Below are 21,032 nucleotides of genomic sequence, written 5' to 3' on the forward strand. Positions count from 1 at the left end.
AATAATTATTAACAGAAATAAGGCATTATAATGCATATGTAAGCTATTACTGGATTTATGGGGCCACTGAGGATCCTGTTTTCAAGAGGTTGATTATTCTAATCCACCTGGGGACCAGGTAGCTTTGTTAGAATATATATATACATAACATACACAATCATGACTCTCATTTCTGTCCTTTTCTAATATTAATATGGCATGTAATTCATGTAATTATACTGTTAGATTTCAAGAAAATTCAGAAATTTCAGTGGCTTCATTCAGAAATGCTAATACGTTTTTAGAACAATTAGATAACTTTTCCTAAAATTGTATGTACCTGTGTGAACTGTTGATTTAAGGTAAAATTAAACTATAGCCAAAACAAGACCTGTGAATGTCTGAATTCAGTTCATAATCTAGTAACTTGTTATAAGTTAAAATCTTCTGTGGAAGGGGAGTATTCAGCTTCTGAAATATAATATTTATGTATCTCTCCTAAGATACCCTGTGACATATCAGAGCGCAGGTTTTGGAGTCAGACTAAAAAACTAGAGTTAAAATACCATTCCTAATACTAGTTATGTGAACCATCAAATAATCATGTGGCTTCAGGTAAATTACTTAACATCACAACGCCTCAGTTTCATCATCTGTAAGTAGGGAATGCACAAAATTTTTTTGTCAGATTCAAGTTCTCATCTTGGCTTTGTTCCTGTCCTTTTCCTTTAGTAAGTCTTTTTCTTATGCCTTAGTCTTTTCATCTCTGAAATTCAAATAATATAATTTACTATAGGAATACATTGGAGATATAGGAGGTTGTCAAGATCACCATAATGGGAATATAACAATAAAGTAACTCATACACATTTTTTGGTTTCCTAGTGCATATAAAAGTTATGTTTATTCTATACTGTAGTCTGTTAAGTATAGAATAGCATTATGTCTAAAAAATATACAGACCTGGCCAGGTGCAGTAGCTCACACCTGTAATCCCAGCACTTTGGCAGGCCAAGGCGGGTGGATCACTTGAGGTCCGGATTTCAAGACCAGTCTGGCCAACATGGGGAAACCCTATCTCTACTAAAAATACAAAAATTAGTCAGGGATGGTAGCAGGCACCTGTAATCTCAGATACTCAGGAGGCGGAGGCACAAGAATCGCTTTACAAAATGTATTTCTTAAATACTAAGAGTTGAAAGTTTGCTGGGCGTGGTGATGCCTATAATCCCAGCACTTTGGGAGGGCGAGATGGGCAGATCATGAGGTCAGGAGTTCAAGACCAGCCTGGCCAACAAGGTAAAACCCTGTTTCTACTAAAAATACAAAAATTAGCTGGGTGTGGTGGTGCATCCCTATAATCCCAGCTGCTCAGGAGGCTGAGGCAGAAGAATCGCTTGAACCTGAGAGATGGAGATTGCAGTGAGCCAAGATAGTACCACCGTACTCTAGCCTGGGCAATAGAGCAAGACTCCATCTCAAAAAAAAAAAAAAATGTGAAAGTCAAATTGCTTTTTAATCTATAGACTGCAGAATGGATGTTGTGTTAGCAAGCATGGATACAGCATTAATCTCCTTGTACGTCTCCATCAGAGCTCTTAGGTGACCAGGTACATCATCAATGGACAGTAATATTTTGAAAAGACTCTGTTTTCTGAGCAGTAGGTCTCAATAGTGAGCTTCAAAAATTCAGTAAACCATGCCGTAAACAGATGTGCTGTCATCCAGGCTTTGTTCTTCCATTTATAGAGTGCAGGCGGAGTAGATTTAACATAATTCTTAAGGGCTCTAGTATTTTCAGAATTATAAAGGAGTATTGGCTTCAACTTAAAGTCCCCAGTTGCACTAGCACCTAACAAGAGTCAACTGGTGCTTTGAAGCCAGGCATTGACTTCTCTCTAGCTATGGAAGTCCTAGATGGCATCTTCTTCTAATAGAAGACTGCTTTGTCTGCATTGAAAATCTGTTTAGTGTAGCTGCTTTCATCAATTATCTTAGCTAGAGCTTCTGAGTAACTTACTGCAGCTTCTACATCAGCACTTGATTCTTAACCTTGTACCTGATAAATCAGCCTCTGCTAGCTTCCAACTTTTCTTCTGTGGCTTCCTCATCTCTCTCAGCCTTCATAAAATTGAAGAGGGTTAAGGCTTTGCTGTGGATTATTAGGCTTTGGCTTAAGGGAATATTGTGGCTGGTTTGACTTTAAGATCGCCAAGATTTTCTCCATATCAGCCATCAGGCTGCTTCACTTTCTTATCATTTATGTGTTCACTGGAGTAGCAACTTTAACTTCCTTCAAGAACTTTTCTATTGCTGTCACAACTTGGCTGTTTGGCACAAGAGGCCAAGCTTTTAGCCTATTTTGGCTTTAGATATGCCCTCCTCACTAAGCTTAATCATTTCAAGGTTTTTTTGTTTTATTTTGTTTTGTTTTTTTTTAAGTGAGAGACACGTGGCTCTTCCTTTCACTTGAATACTTACCGGTCACTGTAGAGTTATTAATTGGCCTAATGTTCATATTGTTTTTATCTCAGAAAATAGCAAGATCCAAGGAGAAGATGAGAAACAGGAAACAGCTGGTCATTACAGCAGTCAGAACACACACATTTGTCAATAAAGTTTGCAATCTTATGTGAGTGCAGTTCATAGTACCCCAAAACAGTTACAATAGCAACATCAAAGATTACTGATCACAGATCACCATAACAGATATGAGAAAATACCAGAAATACTATGAGAATTCAGTAACACAAAGCATGTCCATATATACCCCCTACTCAGTTTTTGTGGGATTTTTTTCCCTAGAAATACAATCTTATTTGAAGTATTATGAGCACTTGTATCAGAGATCATTTTAATTTTGTAATTAAAAAAGTAAAATGGACTAGCAAAATTTCCTTCCTGTTTTGTCTTACTATTATGAGTAGCTGCCATAGAATTCTACTTTTTCATATTACTGGAAGGGTCCTAACAACCAAACATATTAGGGAATTCTCCTTTGAGTTACATTTATCCCTGGATATTTAACCATTTGACTGTATAATTTAAATCTTGGTCTATTAAGCAGTAAACAGATGGAACATTACTAACAGCAGTAATTAAATTGTAAATGTGTTTTAAAGTTGGCCAATATACAGCATCACAATCCATATTCTGTTATGTCAGTTATGTTCATTTTTATTTGGATTACGATTTCTGAATACCCAAATATTGGAAAGAAAACAAAGCCATCTTGTTGAAATGTCTGTCTGTTTTTTTTTTAAATTATATAGGCCAAGTGCTTGCTTGCTTGCTTGCTTGCTTGCTTGCTTGCTTGCTTGCTTGCTTGCTTGCTTGCTTTCAAGAAAGGAAGGAAGGAAAGGAGGAAGCAACAGAGAGGAAAGAATATTTAACAATGTTCATTTATTCAACAAACCTTTAATGAATGTCTACTGAGAGCTAGGCAAACTTTTTTTTTGAGATGGAGTCTCACTCTGTTGCTCAGGCTGGAGTACAATGGCGATCTGAGCTCACTGCAACCTCTGCCTATTGGGTTCAAGGGATTTCCTGCCTCAGCCTCTCGAGTAGCTGGGACAACAGATGTACACCACCACAGCCAGTGATCCTCCTGCCTTGGCCTCCCAGAGTGCTGGAATTACAGTTATGAGCCAAGCTAGGCACACTTCTAAGTATTGGGGATAAAACAGTGACCAGGAGAAGCAAAACCCCAGCCCTCATGGAACTTACATTCTAGTGGATTGGGGATGAATAATGTAAATGTGTAATATGTCAAATGGTGTTAAATGCTATGAAGAAAAATAAAACTGAGTAAGGACCTAGAGAATGATGGGGTGAGAACTGGTATTTTAGATAAGGTGGCCAGGGAAGCCCTTTCTAATACATTGGCATTTAAGCAGTGACCTGAATGAAGTGAGAGAGCCAACCAAATGGATATCTGGGGAAATAGAGTGCTAGGCAGTGGGAATGACAAGTGCAAATACCCTGACGTAGGAGCATACTTAGCTGTCAATCATCAGTTCATTCTATCGGGAAGCTTTTCTTAACACCTTAAAAGGGTAAGGTGTTTTATAGAATAATCTACATAACTTTTTTTTACAGTTCTTAAATCATAGCATTATTATTTTCTATGTCTGCTAATCTGTCCTTTAGGGACACGGATAATGCCTTACCTGCCACATAGTAGCTGCTGAACAAATATTGATTGAACCAGTCAGTGAGTTTGATTATTTGTTGAATACCTACTATTTCTTCTACTTACTCAGTATCAAGAAATTACTTTTTTGTCAGAGTAAGCATTCTTCTCAATGAAGGAATTATAGGAAACATAAATAGTTAGATATCTAAGTAAATAAGAGAAATAATAAGCAGGGAAACCTTGGCCTACATTATTTAGAGGAAAAAAAGCCAGTAACAATGTACGTGAATTATTTTTAAAACCAAACCTGTTGAAAGGTTGTTCTTTACCGAAATACAACCTTCATATTTTGAAAGCTCATGATGGTATCCATAGTTCCTGATATTTAGTGAATTACTCTAATAGTTACTTGAAGTAATTAGGAAAATAAATCTGAAAAGTAAAGTATCACAGAAAAGGTCTTTGAATTGCAAATTGCTTTAGAATAGAACAATTTGCTTTCCCAAAAAACCCCTAAAAGTTATATTTTACTTTTCCTAATTTTTAACTATTTCTACAAAGAAATTATTCCAGTTTCTTTATGAAGCTTACTGCATGATATTTTCTGTTTTAGATCTCTAGCATTATAAGACCTTATTTTTATTGGATTCTATTTCTAATGAAATAAATCTTTAGGGTCAGCAGTAGGTGAGGTTTCAAGATTTTTTATTTTATTTATGAGTTTTTCATTTGTTTGTTTTACCTGAAACATCAATCTATTTTGTGGATGTGGCAAAAGCTTCAAAATAAGTAGGAAGCTTCTCACCACTCAAGGTTACCATCACTTATATCTAGCAGAATGTCAGTGCAATCTACTTCTTAAAATTTTGATGCCTGTGGTCAGTTTTTTATAATTTGCCAACATTATAATGAAATTACCAAGTTTCTTTTAGATAAGCCTATTTTTTAGTTAATACTATATGTCCACACTCAAGAGATTTCCTTCTCTTCATCCTCCTTCCATCTCCCTAATCATGCCCATCCCCTGAAAAAAGCCAGTGCTCATTTGAAAGCTAAGTCTTTCTACAAATTTTTAACTTATATTATTTTCTTTCAGTATTTTAACAAATTTGACCTTTCCCTTTTTAGTTTTTCATTTTTTTTAACAGATGGAATCTTGCTATGTTGCCCAGGCTGGAATACAGTGACTATTGACAGGTGCAATCCCACTACTGATCATCATGAGAGTTTTGACCTACTCCATTTCCAGCCTGTGCTGGTTCACCCCTCCTTAGGCAACTTGGTGGTCCTCTACTCCTGGGAGATCATCAGGGATGATGCCAGACTTAATGTGGACACCTGATCGGCATAGCACCCTGTAGCCCAGAACTCCTGGGCGCTAGTGATCCTCCTACCCCAGTCCCAAGTAGCTGGGACTGCAGGCACATGCCATTTTTTATAGTTAAAAAAAAAAAAGTAAGCACAATCATGGAAAATTAGAAAATAAAGATGTACATATACATTGTTTACTTAAAACAAGATTATACTAAATGTGCTATTTGTAATTATTTTTTTCAGTTAACAATCTTCATTTCAATATCTTTCCATTTTATCAAGTCCATTGTTGAATTTCTCAGCCTAGGACCAAGTTTCACATCTGGTTATTATGTACCTAAGTCTCTTCAAAAAAAAAAAACAAAAAAAAAACCCAGCCCTCTCTTTTTTCTTTTCATATCACTAATTGAATTGAGAAGACAGGACCACCTGTTCTACAGAATGTCTTACCTTCCAGATGTGTCTGATTGCTTCCTCCTTTAACTTGTTCCTCTATCCTTTGTATTTCCTGTTAGCCAGAGATTAAATTTTAAGTCCTGAGAGATCCAAGTGAAACACTTTGGGCTGGAATATATGATAAGTGATGTATTTCTTATTATGACTTATCAGGAGACAGCTTCTGGATGGGTCACAGTTAAGGAGACTGAAGTTGACCACTGAATTAGGATATGACTCTCTGATCCTTTCCCTGGCAAGTTTAATCTTTTTCTTCTTTCAACTAGAAAATAATGTATTTGGTGTTACTTTGCACAGTATGAATCTCTAGGTCATGGCAAACACATACCTGCATTTAGCACTTGCCTGGATCTATAATTTCATGAGGAATTACATAATGCTAATTTTCTGATTTTTAAAAATTTTACTTCTTATTATTAGATAGCCTTTTGTCAAATAGAGTACTTTATTGACTAGGGTTATTGCTTTGTTCTGAAATATAGTTACTCCTGCAAAGACAAGTAAATAATTTTTTTTCACTCAGTTGCCAATTTTCATCAGCTCAGATTATATAAATTTTTTGTTGGATTTCTCCTTTTTAAATATTATTGTAGATTCATAGATTTGTATTGCTTCAGTGTGTTTCAGTTTGCTTTTTGATACCCTAGATTTTGATCTCATTGGTAATTGAAAATTTGTTTTCGTTACCAATGCTTTTGGTGTTTTGGTCATGAAGTCCTTGCCTATGCCTATGTCCTGAATGGTTTTGCCTAGATTTTCTTCTATGGTTTTTATGGTGTTAGGTCTTATGTTTAAGTCTTTAATCCATCTGGAGTTAATAGGCAAATGGGACCTAATCAAACTCCACAGCTTTTGCACGGCAAAAGAAACAGTCATTAGAGTGAATCGGCAACCAACAGAATGGAAAAAAATTTTTGCAGCTTACCCATCTGACAAAGGGCTGATACCCAGAATTTACAGAGAACTAAAACAGATTTACAAGAAAAAAACAAGCCCATTCAAAAGTGGGCAAAGGACATGAACAAATACTTTACAAAAAAAGACATACATGAGGCCAACAAACATATGAAAAAATGCTCATCATCACTGGTCATTAGAGAAATGCCAATCAAAACTACATTGAGATACCATCTCACGCCAGTTAGAATGGCAATCATTAAAAAATCTGGAGACAACAGATGCTGGAGAGCATGTAGAGAAATAGGAACACTTTTACACTGTTGGTGGGAGTGTAAATTAGTTCAATCATTGTGGAAGACAGTGTGGCGATTCCTCAAGGACCTAGAAATAGAAATTCCATTTGACCCAGCAATCCCATTACTGGGTATATATCCAAAGGATTATAAATCGTTCTACTATAAGGACACATGCACATGAAAGTTCATTGCAGCACTGTTTACAATAGCAAAGACCTGGAACCAACCCAAATGCCCACTGATGATAGACTGGACAGGGAAAATGTGGCACATATACACCATGGAATATTATGCAGCCATCAAAAACGATGAGTTCACGTCCTTTGTAGGGACATGGATGAACCTGGAAACCATCATTCTCAGCAAACTGACACAAGAACACAAAATCAAACACTGCATGTTCTCACTGATAGGTAGGTGTTGAACAATGAGAACACATGGACACAGGGAGGGGAGCACTACACACTGGGGTCTGCTGGGGGGGATATAGGGGAGGGACAGCGCGGGGTGGGGAGTTGGGGAGAGATAGCATGGGGAGAAATGCCACATATAAGTGAAGGGGAGGAAGGCAGCAAATCACACTGCCACGTATGCACCTATGCAACAATCTTACATGTTCTTCACATGTACCCCAAAACCTAAAATGCAATAAAAAAAAAGAAAAGAAAATTTGTTTTCTGGTGTGGCAATGTGTCCCATCTGTAGTCCTGGGCTTACTCATTTCTTTAAGAAGCCCTGAGTGTCTTTAGTAACGAATGGCATCAGACAATAAAACCTGGACATAAGGATTATTGAAAGTTTCTAAATTTGATTTTTCTTTACTTTCCCATCATGTGGTTTGTCATATTGGTAGCTGTGTTAGTCTGTTCTTGCATTGCTATAAAGGAATGCCTGAGACTGGGTAATTTTTTTTTTTAAAAAAAAGCTTTTATTGGCTCACAGTTCTGCAGGCTATACAAGCATGGTGCCAGCATCTGCTCAGCTTCTGGGGAGGCCTCACAGAACTTTTACTCATGACAAAAGGCAAAGCAAGAGCAGGCAGGTCACATGGCCAGGGCAGGAGCCGAGGAAGTATAAGCAAGGTACCACATACTTTTAAACAACCAGATCTCATGCGAACTCATTCATCACCAAAGGGATGGCACTAAGGCAGTCAAGAAGGATGCACCCCCGATGATCCAAACACCTCCCACCAGATCTCACTTCCAACACTGGGGATTACATTTCAACATGAGATTTGGGTGGGGACAAATATCCAAACTGTATCAGCAGCCTTGCTCCATAAGCAAGGTTACTGTCATTCGAGTAGTGGAGGAAGGATGCTTCTCAAAGATAGGATAAAAAGCTTTCTGTTTCTATTTTAATTGGTTAAAATGTTAGGCATAGCTGACAGATTACTCAGCTGTTGACATATAAGTGTTTTTAATGAAGGATTTAAAAAAAAATAAACACCATTTAGTGTTATCAGTTTACCCCCACTACAATATAAGGAAATCCTCAATTTATATGACTTCTAAAGTTTTGCTTGTTACACGCTTTGATTTTTTTAGCATTCAACACATTTTCTCATAGTAATAATGCAGATGATGAAATGAATTATTCTCAGTTAATAGGGTTAAAAATGTATTACTAGGTTTCCAGCTCTTGAAATCTGTATTCACCTCCTTTCCCTTCTGATGCCCCACCAAAATAAAATGTCTAAAAATGAGAAATGAAGAAACCAGTAACAGTAAATAGAAGGACTATCCAAAGATGATAGTTGAACAGATTTCAGGATCTCTATTTGAGTACCAGTAGGCCCAACTATACCCTTTCCTTCCCTCCTCATACCTCTCTCACCCCTGCACTTGGATACAGATAGCTGGCAAGAATCCCAGGCAAACACTAGGCAGATTTTCTTTAGAGAGCATGAGAAAGATAAGGCTTCTAAAGTGAGTGCTATGTTCATGTAACAAAAGAGAAAACACCATCTTTTTTTCTGGTATTTGAAAGGTCTGCTGGCTACCCACCCACTCACCCTGTAGGAACACTGCCAGTCAGCTTATGTCCAACCCACACAGAGCTCCCTCTTTTTATCCCCTCCAGGGAAATAATATAGCCAAAATCAGACTATCTTCAAAATAACACAGGAAATCTATGTTGGCTAATGAGTCATTCTCTCTTAAATGTGAATGAGTAACCAAAGATCATGAGGCATGGTGGAAAAAACTAATGGCATGAAAGTCTAAATAACCAGGAAAATTGCCAGTGTAAAAAGTAAAACTAATCAGAAAGAACTTAATTTTTTTAAAAAAGAAGAAGTCATCTAATATATTCAGAGGTCCAAGAAGCTACTATATCCATTAAACAAGTTCGGTTGCAGGGACACACCAAGTGCTGAAATAGGGAATCAAACATGACACTGTAACATATCTCAAAACTGCGGAATTCCTAGGATAAACAAAGACCCAGAAAGAAATCACACACATAGTAACAAAAGACTGAAATCAAAACCCTTATTAATAACTCTTAATGATTTAAGACAGTAAAGTATTGCCTACAACATTTAGAAAGAAAATAATATGCAACCATGGATTCAATATCCTGCCAAACTATTAATCAAGGGTAAGAGCAGAATACAGTTGTTTTCGGACACAGAAGGGTGCAAAGTTTGCTTCCTTTGGAAGTAAAAGAAATGAATGAATTACACATTCACTACCAACTTCTTGAGAAACAGAAATTTAGCACTTGATTTTTAAAAATATCTCATTGATGCCAAAAGGATTGAGGAGAAAATGAGAAGGGGGGATTAAAAACAATAAAATTAGTTGTTGATTCATACCATACAATGAATTACAGAGCTACTGTAGCAAACGGCAATGAAACTACTCCCTTTACTCTCAGCAGGCTGAAACGTATCTTATATTATACATAGAACTATTCATAATTTCCCATGTTTCCCAATCATCCCAGCAATAGGTGACCCAGGACTACTTGCATTGTGATCACAACAAGCTGATATACCATGTGGCCAGAAGGAGTGACAGCATCAGATTTTCCTCCCATCAGGACTGGAATGACATGATCTGACTTAAATTTAAGAGCATCATTCTCACTGCTGTGTTGAGAATAGACTTGAGGGTGGAGTAGTAGGGTAAGGGTAGAAGGAGAGAGACCAGTTTGAATATCCCTGCTGTGTTCCAGGTAAAAGACGGCAGTGGTTTCTGACATGGTAGTAACAATGTAGTTGGTTAAAAGAGGTCGGATTCTGGGTATAGTTTGAAGATAGAGCCAACAGAATTTCCTGATGTATTGGATATTGAGGGAATAAGAAAGGATCAAGATTTTTAGCCTGAGCAGTAGGAAGGGAGGAACAGATTGAGGAAGACATTGGGAGTTAAGTTTTGGATGTTATGTCAGAAATTTATTTGACCTCCAAATAAAGATATATGTATTTGGAGATATATATATATATATATTATATATATATATATATGTATCTCCAAAGATATATGTATCTGAATATATGTATCCAGCTCTGAAGAAAGGTCTGGCCTGGTGAGAGAATTTGGGGATAGTCAGCCTGATATTTAAAGGCATGAGGTTGGGTGAGATCAAAGTGAACGGAGACAAAGAAGTCAAAAGACTGGGACCCTAAGGTACTCGTACATTTAAGAATTAGGGAGATGAAAAGGAAGACTCAAAGACGACTGAGGAAGAACAGCCAGTGAGATAATAGGAGAACCAAGAGAGAATGATGCCCTAGAAACCATGTGAAGAAAATGTTTCAAGAAGGAAAGAATCATTGACTATTTTATGCCTTTAAGAGGTCAAGTAGGATGAGCACTAAAAATTCACTGTTGGATTTAGCAACATGGATGTTGGTATTTTCCTTGAAAAGGTCTACTGTGTTTTTTCAGATAGCTACTAAGATGTTAGGACATAAATGCTTGTACATAAGTAGTTATTTGGCCCTAACTAATAAATGAAACTACATGTTGAGCATCCCAAGTTCAGAAATCCAAAATAAAAAATGCTTAATCAAAAACTTTTTGAGCATCAACATGATGTTCTAAGGAAATACTCAGAGAAGCATATCAGAGTTTAGATTTGGGGTGCTGAACTGTTAAGTGTAATACAGATATTCCCAAATCTGAAAAAAGTCCAGAATCCAAAACCCTTCTGGTCCCCAGCATTTTGGGTACAGCATACTCAAACTGTATTAGCTATTTCTTTTGGCCTAGGGGGCATTGTGAAAAATTACTGAGATACCAAGGGAGCCACAAACTAAGAAAGTTTGAACATCTCTGCTTTAGAAACTTATTCTAAGGATTTTACCAAAAGGAGGAAGCACCTCTCACTTTTTCTTTGTGCTGAAAAGTTTGAGTTGGCAACTTTAAATTCGATCCAAAACTGTCCTAATACAGTTGCTCAACATTAAAAAAAGCAAAAAAAACCCTTTATCCTATGAAATGTCAGTAGTACATCTTTACATGACTTTTTTTCTTCTTGCCTCCATAGGTATGCTCTGAATATGCGTTGCTTGGCAGCTCGGGTCAACTATAAGACTTTAATTATTATCTGCGCACTCTTCACTCTGGTCACAGTACTTTTGTGGAATAAGTGTTCCAGCGACAAAGCGATCCAGTTTCCACGGCATTTGAGTAGTGGCTTCAGAGTGGATGGATTAGAAAAAAGGGCAGCAGCATCTGAGAGTAACAACTATGCGAACCACGTGGCCAAGCAACAGTCTGAGGAAGCATTCCCTCAGGAACAGCAGAAAGCACCCCCTGTTGTTGGGGGCTTCAATAGCAATGTGGGAAGTAAGGTGTTAGGGCTCAAATATGAAGAAATTGACTGTCTCATAAATGATGAACACACAATTAAAGGGAGACGAGAGGGGACCGAAGTCTTTCTTCCTTTCACTTGGGTTGAGAAATATTTTGATGTTTATGGAAAGGTGGTTCAGTATGATGGCTATGATCGGTTTGAATTCTCTCATAGCTATTCCAAAGTCTATGCACAGAGAGCCCCCTATCACCCCGATGGTGTGTTTATGTCTTTTGAAGGCTACAATGTGGAAGTCCGAGACAGAGTCAAGTGCATAAGTGGGGTTGAAGGTTGGTATCTGTCTGCTTCACTTGCATTTTTCAAGCATGATTGTGTTGAGGAATAAGAAAATGTTGTTAATTATACAACAAGTACATAGCTTACTGTCAAAAGATCTTTCATCCCTCTAATTTAGCAGGGAGGAACAGGTTAAGTCTGAACCTAGGGCAGCTTTTTAGATGCTATAACTTAAGGGCTGCAATGAGACCATACCTGAGCAAATAGAATTATTTTATTAACTTAACTCAGAATCTAAAATTCTCACCAGTAAGGTAAAAGCACTGCCTCTTCAGAATTTTGCATTAAAATATATAGCTAGAATCCTATGAGAGATGGGAAAAGGAGAGAGACCATCCAGTGGACCCATCAATGTACCAGTGCATCTGGTTACCTAATTAGCCAGGTATAATCTCTGGAAGGAGGTTTCAAAACAAGTCTTCAAAACAAGACAATACATAGATGCTTTTTCTCTGAACTTATGCTGAACTCCTATAATCTGTCACATACTGCTTTTCATTGTCTTTGAAACCTGGGCAGTAAGGGTTCCTTGTGGATACAATTAATATGCTTTGGAATTTGCTTTTCAAACCAGAAAGCCAAATTGAATTTGGCTTTAATAAGCTTAATATGTTTTGAGATTTCTTGGTTTGGGTTTTATTTTCCTCATTTTGTTATAAAGTGATTTAAGGTCTTAATATTTTAAAATCTGTATTGAAACTAGCTTTTAACTAAATATGTTTTTTTACTCTGGAAAGTAGTTTGTGCTTACTTGGTGACCATGTGGATGTTTTCAGACTGCCACAGACTAAAGGATTATAGCTCACCCATGTCTGTGAAGTTAATGGTGTATTTATTCATCAAATTGGAAGTTGGAATTTACATATTCTGATGCAGGAGTTTTTTCTTTTGTTTTTACTACTTATATAAATTTTTCATAATATATTTTTCTCTTTTTTTGAGACAGAATCTCACTCTGTCACCTAGGCCTGGAGTGACACTGTCATGGCTCACTGCAGTCTAGATCTCCCAGACTCAAGTGATCCTCCCATCTCAGCCTCCCAAGTAGCTGGGACCATAGGGATGCTCCACCATGCACGGCTAATTTTTTTTAATTTATTTTTTGTAAAGACAGTGTCTCACTGTGTTGTCCAGGCTTGTCTCGAATTCCTGGACTCAAGCAATCCTCCTGCCTTACCCTCCTAAAGTGCTGGAATTACAGACATGAGGCACTGTGCCTGGCCAGTATCTTTACCAAATGTTTAGAAGAGAGAAGCAGATTCACTTATACTCTTCACCTCAATATAATTATTATTATTTTTGTATATTCTCTGGAGATCTTTGTACTTAGATATATGTATTAGCATAATTGTAATGATATTTGCTATACAGTGATTCAGGAGAGTAATAGAGATTTCAAAGATATTCATAGTCAAGCCTTTTTTTCAGCAATTTTTTTAATGCATAAAAGTAATAGGTGCCTAGATTCTAAAGTAAAAAAGTAAAAAGTACCCATAACCATTATTAATATTTTGATTTTTTTTCTAATCTTTTTATTGTTACAGAAATATATTTTTATTTTATTTTATTTTAACTTTTAAGTTCAGGAGTACATGTGCAAGTTTGTTATATAGGTAAACTCATGCGTCATGGAGGTTCGTTTTACAGATTATTTTGTTACCCAGGTATTAAGCCTAGGCCCCATCAGTTAGTTTTCTGATCCTTGCTCGCCACTTACTCTCCATCAGTAGGCCCAGTGTGTGTTGTTCCCCTCTATGTGTCCATGTGTTCTCATCATTTAGCTCTCACTTAGAAGCAAGAACATGCAGTATTTGGTTTTCCATTCCTGCGTTGGTTTGCTAAGGATAATGGCCTCCAGCTCCATCCATAATACTGCAAAGAACATGATCTCATTCTTTTTTATTGCTGCAGATCATACTGTATGGTCAATTTTGGATATTTTCTACCTAACATGCTATGACTATTTCCCCTTATCGAATATTTATTGAACATTTTAATAACTAATATTTGTGGTAAGGGCATGCCATGATATACATAATGTACAAGACCCCTTCTCTTTAGTTGCATACTTAGGTCATTTCCAGGTTTTTTTATGTTTTTTAATTAATGTTTAATTTTTAATTTTTGTGGGTATATAGTAGGTATATGTATTTATGGGTATATGAGATTTTTTTATACAGGCATGCAATGTGTAATAATCATCACATCAGGGTTAATGGGGTATCCATCACCTAAGCATTTATCCTTTCTTTGTATTACAAACAGTGCAGTTATATTCTTTTAGTTATTTTTAAATGTATAATAAATTAGGATCGAGAGAATAAAATCTGATATTTGATAACAAAGGGACTACATTTCCATTTTTTTGCTATTATAACTTTTACAGATTTTCATTGTTGATCTTTATTTGCTATTTTAATTTTATTCTCAGCGTAGTATATTCCTATTCTGAGAATATAATTAACTACCATGTCAGATAAACTGCCAAACCTTCAAACTGTTTTTCCAGCTGTTTTTCAGAAAGGTGGAACTTGCTCATATTTCCAGTAGCAGAGTATGAGGGTGCCGTTGTCAGCCAACTCTTGCCATCATAGAACATTATTTTTTCATCTGTTGGTTACAAAGGGATATTATAATTTTCTCTCTTTAACAACTAGTGAGGTCAGATATCTGTTTCTTAACTCTTTTTGCCATATTTTCATGTTCTTTACCTCTTTTTCTAATGTGTTAAGTGGAGTTTTTAAAAAATGTATTTGTGTGAACTTATATAGTAATGGTAGCAATACTCAAAAGATATTTCTTCAATTTGGTTGTCTTTTTATTTTACCTATGATTTCTTGGTTTTAGAAGTTTTTAGTTCCATTTACTAAACTTATGGGGTGTTTTTGGATCTTTGTACCTCTTTATGCTTAGAAAGGCACTTGCCACACCAGATTATTATTAGCTTTTCACCTATAGTTTCTTTTTTTTCTTTTTTTTCAATTTGAATTGCAGGCAGAGGGGATCCCCCTCTTGGAGGAAAGATAGAAATGTTAAAAAACTTATCTGTAGCCTACCCTAATTTTGTAAACATTGTTTTGAAACTACAACAAAACACATAAAATTTTGTAGATTCCCAATCTCTGCTGTGCTTATCAGATTCTTAGTAATTTTAAAACTACAGATAATTTATCTCTCAATACATACATGATTCAACAATACAATATTGTGTAACTGTAGTATTTGTAGCTCCTATCTAGGAAATTACTGAGATAAACACTAATACCAAACATTTAAAAGTTGTACTTAGAACTTTACAAAAGGTAATCCATTAATGAAGTTTTCAAGAATCTGTGGTTAAATATACAACCTAAATTCATGTTTTAAAAAATACTTCTTATTCTTAAGAATTACATTGTAACAGGAAAGATAGGAAAATAATTTTAAGCTGTGTTTATATTTTAAATTGCCAGGTCACAACTGGCTTTTTTTTTTTTTGAGACCGAGTCTTGCTCGGTCACCCAGGCTGGAGTACAGTGGCGCGATCTCAGCTCACTGCAACCTCCGCCTCCTGGGTTCAAGCTATTCTTCTGTGTCAGCCTCCTGAGTAGCTGGGATTACAGGCGCCTGCCACCACACCCTGCTAATTTTTGTATTTTAGTAGAGATGGGGTTTCACTGTGTTGCCCAGGCTGGTCTTGCACTCCTGAGCTCAGGCAATCCATCTACCTCAGCCTCCCAAAGTGCTACGATTACAGGCGTGAGCCACCGAGCCCAGCCACAACTGGCTCCTTAAGCAAATACTTAAACCATCATCAGATGACATACTTAGTAGACCACACTTTGACACTGGAGGGAAAGATGAGTGTGTAGTAACTTGATAAGTATAAATGTTTAAGAAAGTTCCAGGATTAATATTGAAAATAGAACTGTGATGACATTAACTACATGCATCTAGATATTGCAGAATTTGAATGTATGAAACAGGATTATGAAACATGATATCTGTAGCCATGAGCAAAAGTAACTCACATAAGAAGTCAGTCCTTAAAAGGTCATTTATAGCATTGCACTCACTGTTTGTTAACAAATAATGAATGAGAGTAAATGAATACTTACTTAATTTTTGTTTTTCATATCTGGTTAATTTGGTACTAGATCTGGTCATTATGAGAGCAGTATTATAAGGAAGCTCAAAACATCCTGATAACCCTCTAAGATTCCCCAGAAGTAAATCAGCGAGGAGTGTTATTAGGAATACGCTTGTAAATGTCTGGATATGATTATTCATTTTGTTTCTTTATTTTATAGGTGTACCATTATCTACACAATGGGGACCTCAAGGCTATTTCTATCCAATCCAGATTGCACAGTATGGGTTAAGTCATTACAGCAAGAATCTAACTGAGAAACCTCCTCACATAGAGGTATATGAAACAGCAGAAGACAGAGACAAAAACAGCAAGCCTAATGACTGGACGGTGCCGAAGGGCTGCTTTATGGCTAATGTGGCTGATAAGTCTAGATTAACCAATGTCAAACAGTTTATTGCACCAGGTAAGTTATATATTATGTGTGCCTGCTAATTTTATGTTGATTTGTGGGACCCTGATGTTCCCTTAAATTTTTGATATGGTTTAAAAAAAACCACTAAGCAGACCCCTTATATTACATATATAAAGCAACAAATGGTGTCACTCCAATGAAATCCCTAAAAAAGATACAGCTAAAACGTCAAGGTTATAAAAAGGAATATTTACTATGTAAAGAGCCAAGCCATAGATTGAATGTTAAGCTCCAGATTACTGTAAAATGTGTACCTGCCTCCAGGGGTCTATATCCAATAGGAATGAAGTTCCTCCATTTAATATTTCAGTCCAGTGTAGTTTAATTTTTAAACTTTTGCAGTAAATAAAATGGTTTCAAAGCCATCCTTTCCTTTGATTATTTTTGCCAATAACTTTTAATTTTTTCAGGATAATATAGCATTACTAAAGAGGCCTGTTTCCTGTATTGGATTTTGTTAATGTACTAGATTATCTCAAACTTCATGTAAAACCATTTTCCTTAATAAAATAATTTACAAAATCAAATTAACTTTATACAACATTTCCCCTTTTACTAAGACAGTCTCATTAATTAGAATGTAACGCATTTTCCTGCACTAATCAATATCGATGAGAATTAATGAGTCCGTTACTTAAGAAGACAATGAAATAATTTTAGTTAGCACCTCAGGCTTAATTCTCTATGGGGTAATGTTGTCAAGTACAGAATTTGTTCCACCCTCCCACCAACCTTGCAGTTGATAATTAAAAAGAGAGGAAAGGTTATAAGACTCTTTTGTATTTTCTCCTTGTTCTTCATTGATGACTGTAATTTACAGACCCTGAAAGCCACAATACAAGCCTACTCATTCTAGATAGCCTTAAGTAATGGATTTTTGAGTACTGAATGCAGTGCAAATAATGGGTGACCTTTAATTTTTATTCTGTGACTAGAACTCCTTTTCTCCCATGGCATGCTGTGATATTCTGGTACATAGAGCATCTTTGCTTATTGTAAAACAACAAGGTTTTAGCTGAGTGAGAAGGTAAAAGGAAATTTAAGAATATTTAGCTTGTGATACTTAAGAGGTTATTGTAACAGGAAATGATTAGACTATGCAAAAGAACTGTTGGATACACTCAAGAAACTTCTTTTTGCGATAGTTAATGATGGTTATCTGGATTAGGGTAGAATCAGCAGCCCTCACCTTGATCTTCTTGAGTGTCTGGATGGCTTTCTAGGACAGTCTTTTGAACTCTGTTCTATTTAGAGCAACAGATTTCATTGTGCAATTTTTTTTTTGCTGTTTGGTTGTATAAGTTCCTGATAGATTTTGGATATTAGCTTCTTATCAGATATATGTTTGTAGATATTCTCTCTTATTCTATAGGTTGCTTTGCATTTTGATTGTTTCCCTGGCTGTGCAAAAGCTTTTTAGTTTGATGTAGTCCCACTTGTCTGTGCCCCTTTTGCCTGTGCTTTTGTAGCAAATCTAAACAATCATTGCTAAGACCAGTGTCAAAATTATTCTTAAATGTTGACCATCCTTTATTGCTTAAAGTGCATATACATATGTCACATATACCAAAAATAAACAGTTATAGTAACTCCTGGTCAGAGAGAAGATGGGTCATGGATTTCAAACAGTAAAAAAATCAAAACTTTCTATTAGATTTGCAGGAAGAATCTTCAGATAGCATAGTACTTCCTGGTATATTGCCAAACTGGTTGCCACCATCCCATTTACTACCATTCAGATCGTCCTGAATTATGCCAGCAGGTTATTTAACCTCCTCTGTATATCTATAAAATGGGAATTAAAAGACTTATAAGATTGTTGTATAATTGTTGGTTGGTTAATTTAAATTGAGAATTGTGACATCTGTCACTTCTCCTAGATGACTCAGTAACCCCCTCTGCTGGTGTTAAGGTTTTAGGGAAATTAATAAATTGACTTTTTAAAAGGTTGCATCCCTTGATGTCGTTCATGACTGAGTTCTTTGGACTGATTTGCTATATGAAGACATAAAGTGACTGATTAAACCATGTCATTTCATTAAATTTGTGTAAATAAAGTTGAAATTTTGAGAGGAAATAGGTACTCTTTCTGCTTCCTCACATTTGGACTTCTAAAGATGGGTCATTGTTATCCAGTTTGGCCAGAATAGATGTCATAGATAATAATCCCATCTGATGAGAATGAAAAAATAAGTAGCATTCAAGATAGTCTGCTCCACTGAATATAATTTAATCTTGAGTTGTTCATATGTCAATTCAGAATCCTGCAGTGTTTCAGGAATGTTGTCTTGAACCTCAGATCCCATTTTACTATAGATGCAGAAAAATGCTAGTTAAGAGAGAGAGTACATGTCGACATAAATGGAATTTTACTGTATTAGAAGTTTACTTCTGAAATCAGTTTTTCTATTAAGTCACTCAGAGCATTGTTTGATGCATAAGTTTAGCAGGATGTTCTCATTCTTGATACATCTTTTAAAATTGTCTGTTCCATCCAATGAAGTAATTAAGAGCTTTGGGCCAAATATAACCATACTGCTAGAGTCCAGTGTTGCAAGAGTTAAATGATCAACTCAACATACTGATGCCCTCCAAGTGTACACTATCATCAGTTCACATTTCTTTTTCCCTTTATTTATTTCTTTTTTCTTTTTAAAGAGACAGTCTTATTCTGTCACCCAGACTACAGTGCAGTAGTATGATCATAGCTCGCTGCAGCCTCAAACTCCTGGGCTCAAGCAATCCTCCCACCTTAACCTCCCAAGTACCTAGGACTACAGACACATGCCACTGCACTTGGCTATTTTATTATATTTTTTGTAGAGTTAGGGTCTCACTTTCTTGCCCAGACTTGTCTCAAGCTCCCCGCTTCAAGCAGACCCCTGCCTTGGCCTCCCAAAGTGCTGGGTGTGAGCAGCTGTGCCCGGCCCAGGTCACATTTCTGATCTTTGCTCCTGGTGACACACTAAAGATTTTTTCAAGGATTCTGCAAAGCAAAGATCTGCTTCTATGGCTGTGTCTAGGAGAACTCTTCTATTGAATATTCATAAGAATACCATTTCCAATATCATTTGTCTTTTTCACAGTCTGAACTTGAGTCCAGGAAACCTCGATTCTGGTCCCTTCTCTAACACTAATTAGCTTTTGGAATCTGGCAAACCATTTAACCTGGCAAAGCCTGCATATCTTCATCTCTAAAATGGAGATGTAATAATAATAATTCCTGCCCGACCAGCCTCAGAAGATTAAGTATCAAATGAGATAATACATGTGAATGTACTGTGGACATTTAAGCTGTGGAAAGATCAAGATACTCATATTTCCCTTTAATATTTTTAAATGTGTACTACATATATTTTTGTTCTTATTGCTGCTATTTTAATATGCTCAGTTTCTTGGTAGATCTAGATGAGCAGTATTCAAAAAGTCATCTTTCTGGGAATTAGCCATTATTAATACTATAAATATTCAAGAGAAATTTCCTCTTTAATAATTTGTCAGAGGCCAGGCATGGTGGCTCACGCCTGTAATTCCAACATTTTGGGAGGCTGAGCCGGGTAGATCACAAGGTCAAGAGTTCGAAACTAGCTTAGTCAACATTGTGAAACCCTGTCTCTACTAAAAAAAATACAAAAATTAGCCAGGCATGATGGCGTGCTCCTGTAATCTCAGCTACTTAGGAGGCTAAGACAGGAGAATTGCTTGAACGCGGGACGTGGAGGTTGCAGTGTGCCAAGATCGCGCCACTGCACTCCAGCCTGGGTGACAAAGCAAGACTCTGTCTCAAAAAGAAAAAAAAAAATTGTCAGATAAAACAGCTTTAACTATTTTATTAGCCTCTGAAACTAGTGGCTTCAGAATAATAATAATAACTATCATTTATTACTATATTCCACTCCATTATCTTTTTTAAAGTCCTGGCAATTACCCTGCAAGGTAATATTATCTCTATTTAACTTGTGAAGAAACTGTGGCTCAAAGAGATGCATCTTGCCAGACTTCTTAAAGCTAGAGGTAGAACAAAAATTCAAATCTGAGGTTTTTTAACTCCAAAGCCTGTGCTTTACCCTTGCAAACCCCGCCATTCTCTCACTTTTTGTTGTACACATGAGCCTGTTGCTTAATTTCCAGAAATTTTATTAGTAATTCTAGCAAGTATGTGAAACCAAATCTATCATTTTCAAAATCAAATCAATAATGTATTGTAGAACCAGACTAGGCAACCTGGGTTCAAGTCTTGTACCGTGGGCAAGTTACTTCCTTGTGTCTCAGTTCCTCATCCATAAAGTACGAGTAATAATA

General features: G+C 36.4%; 1 protein-coding gene across 2 annotated transcripts in view; it reads left to right on the forward strand.

Annotated features, from left to right (window-relative positions):
- Positions 1-21,032, forward strand: part of GLCE (glucuronic acid epimerase) — a 97,013-nt gene that overhangs the window by 71,418 nt on the left and 4,563 nt on the right. For both annotated transcript variants that reach the window (XM_012451343.2, XM_012451344.3), the window contains 2 exons: positions 11,581-12,179; positions 16,476-16,721. In XM_012451343.2, the coding sequence (XP_012306766.2) occupies positions 11,594-12,179; positions 16,476-16,721 (832 nt within the window). In that variant the 5' untranslated portion in view covers positions 11,581-11,593. The remainder of the gene's footprint in view (positions 1-11,580; positions 12,180-16,475; positions 16,722-21,032) is intronic.

The sequence above is a fragment of the Aotus nancymaae genome, unplaced genomic scaffold (assembly GCF_030222135.1).
Source record: "Aotus nancymaae isolate 86718 unplaced genomic scaffold, 86718_ANA_hifiasm-v0.15.2.pri h1tg000003l, whole genome shotgun sequence".
NCBI classification, from domain to species: domain Eukaryota; kingdom Metazoa; phylum Chordata; class Mammalia; order Primates; family Aotidae; genus Aotus; species Aotus nancymaae.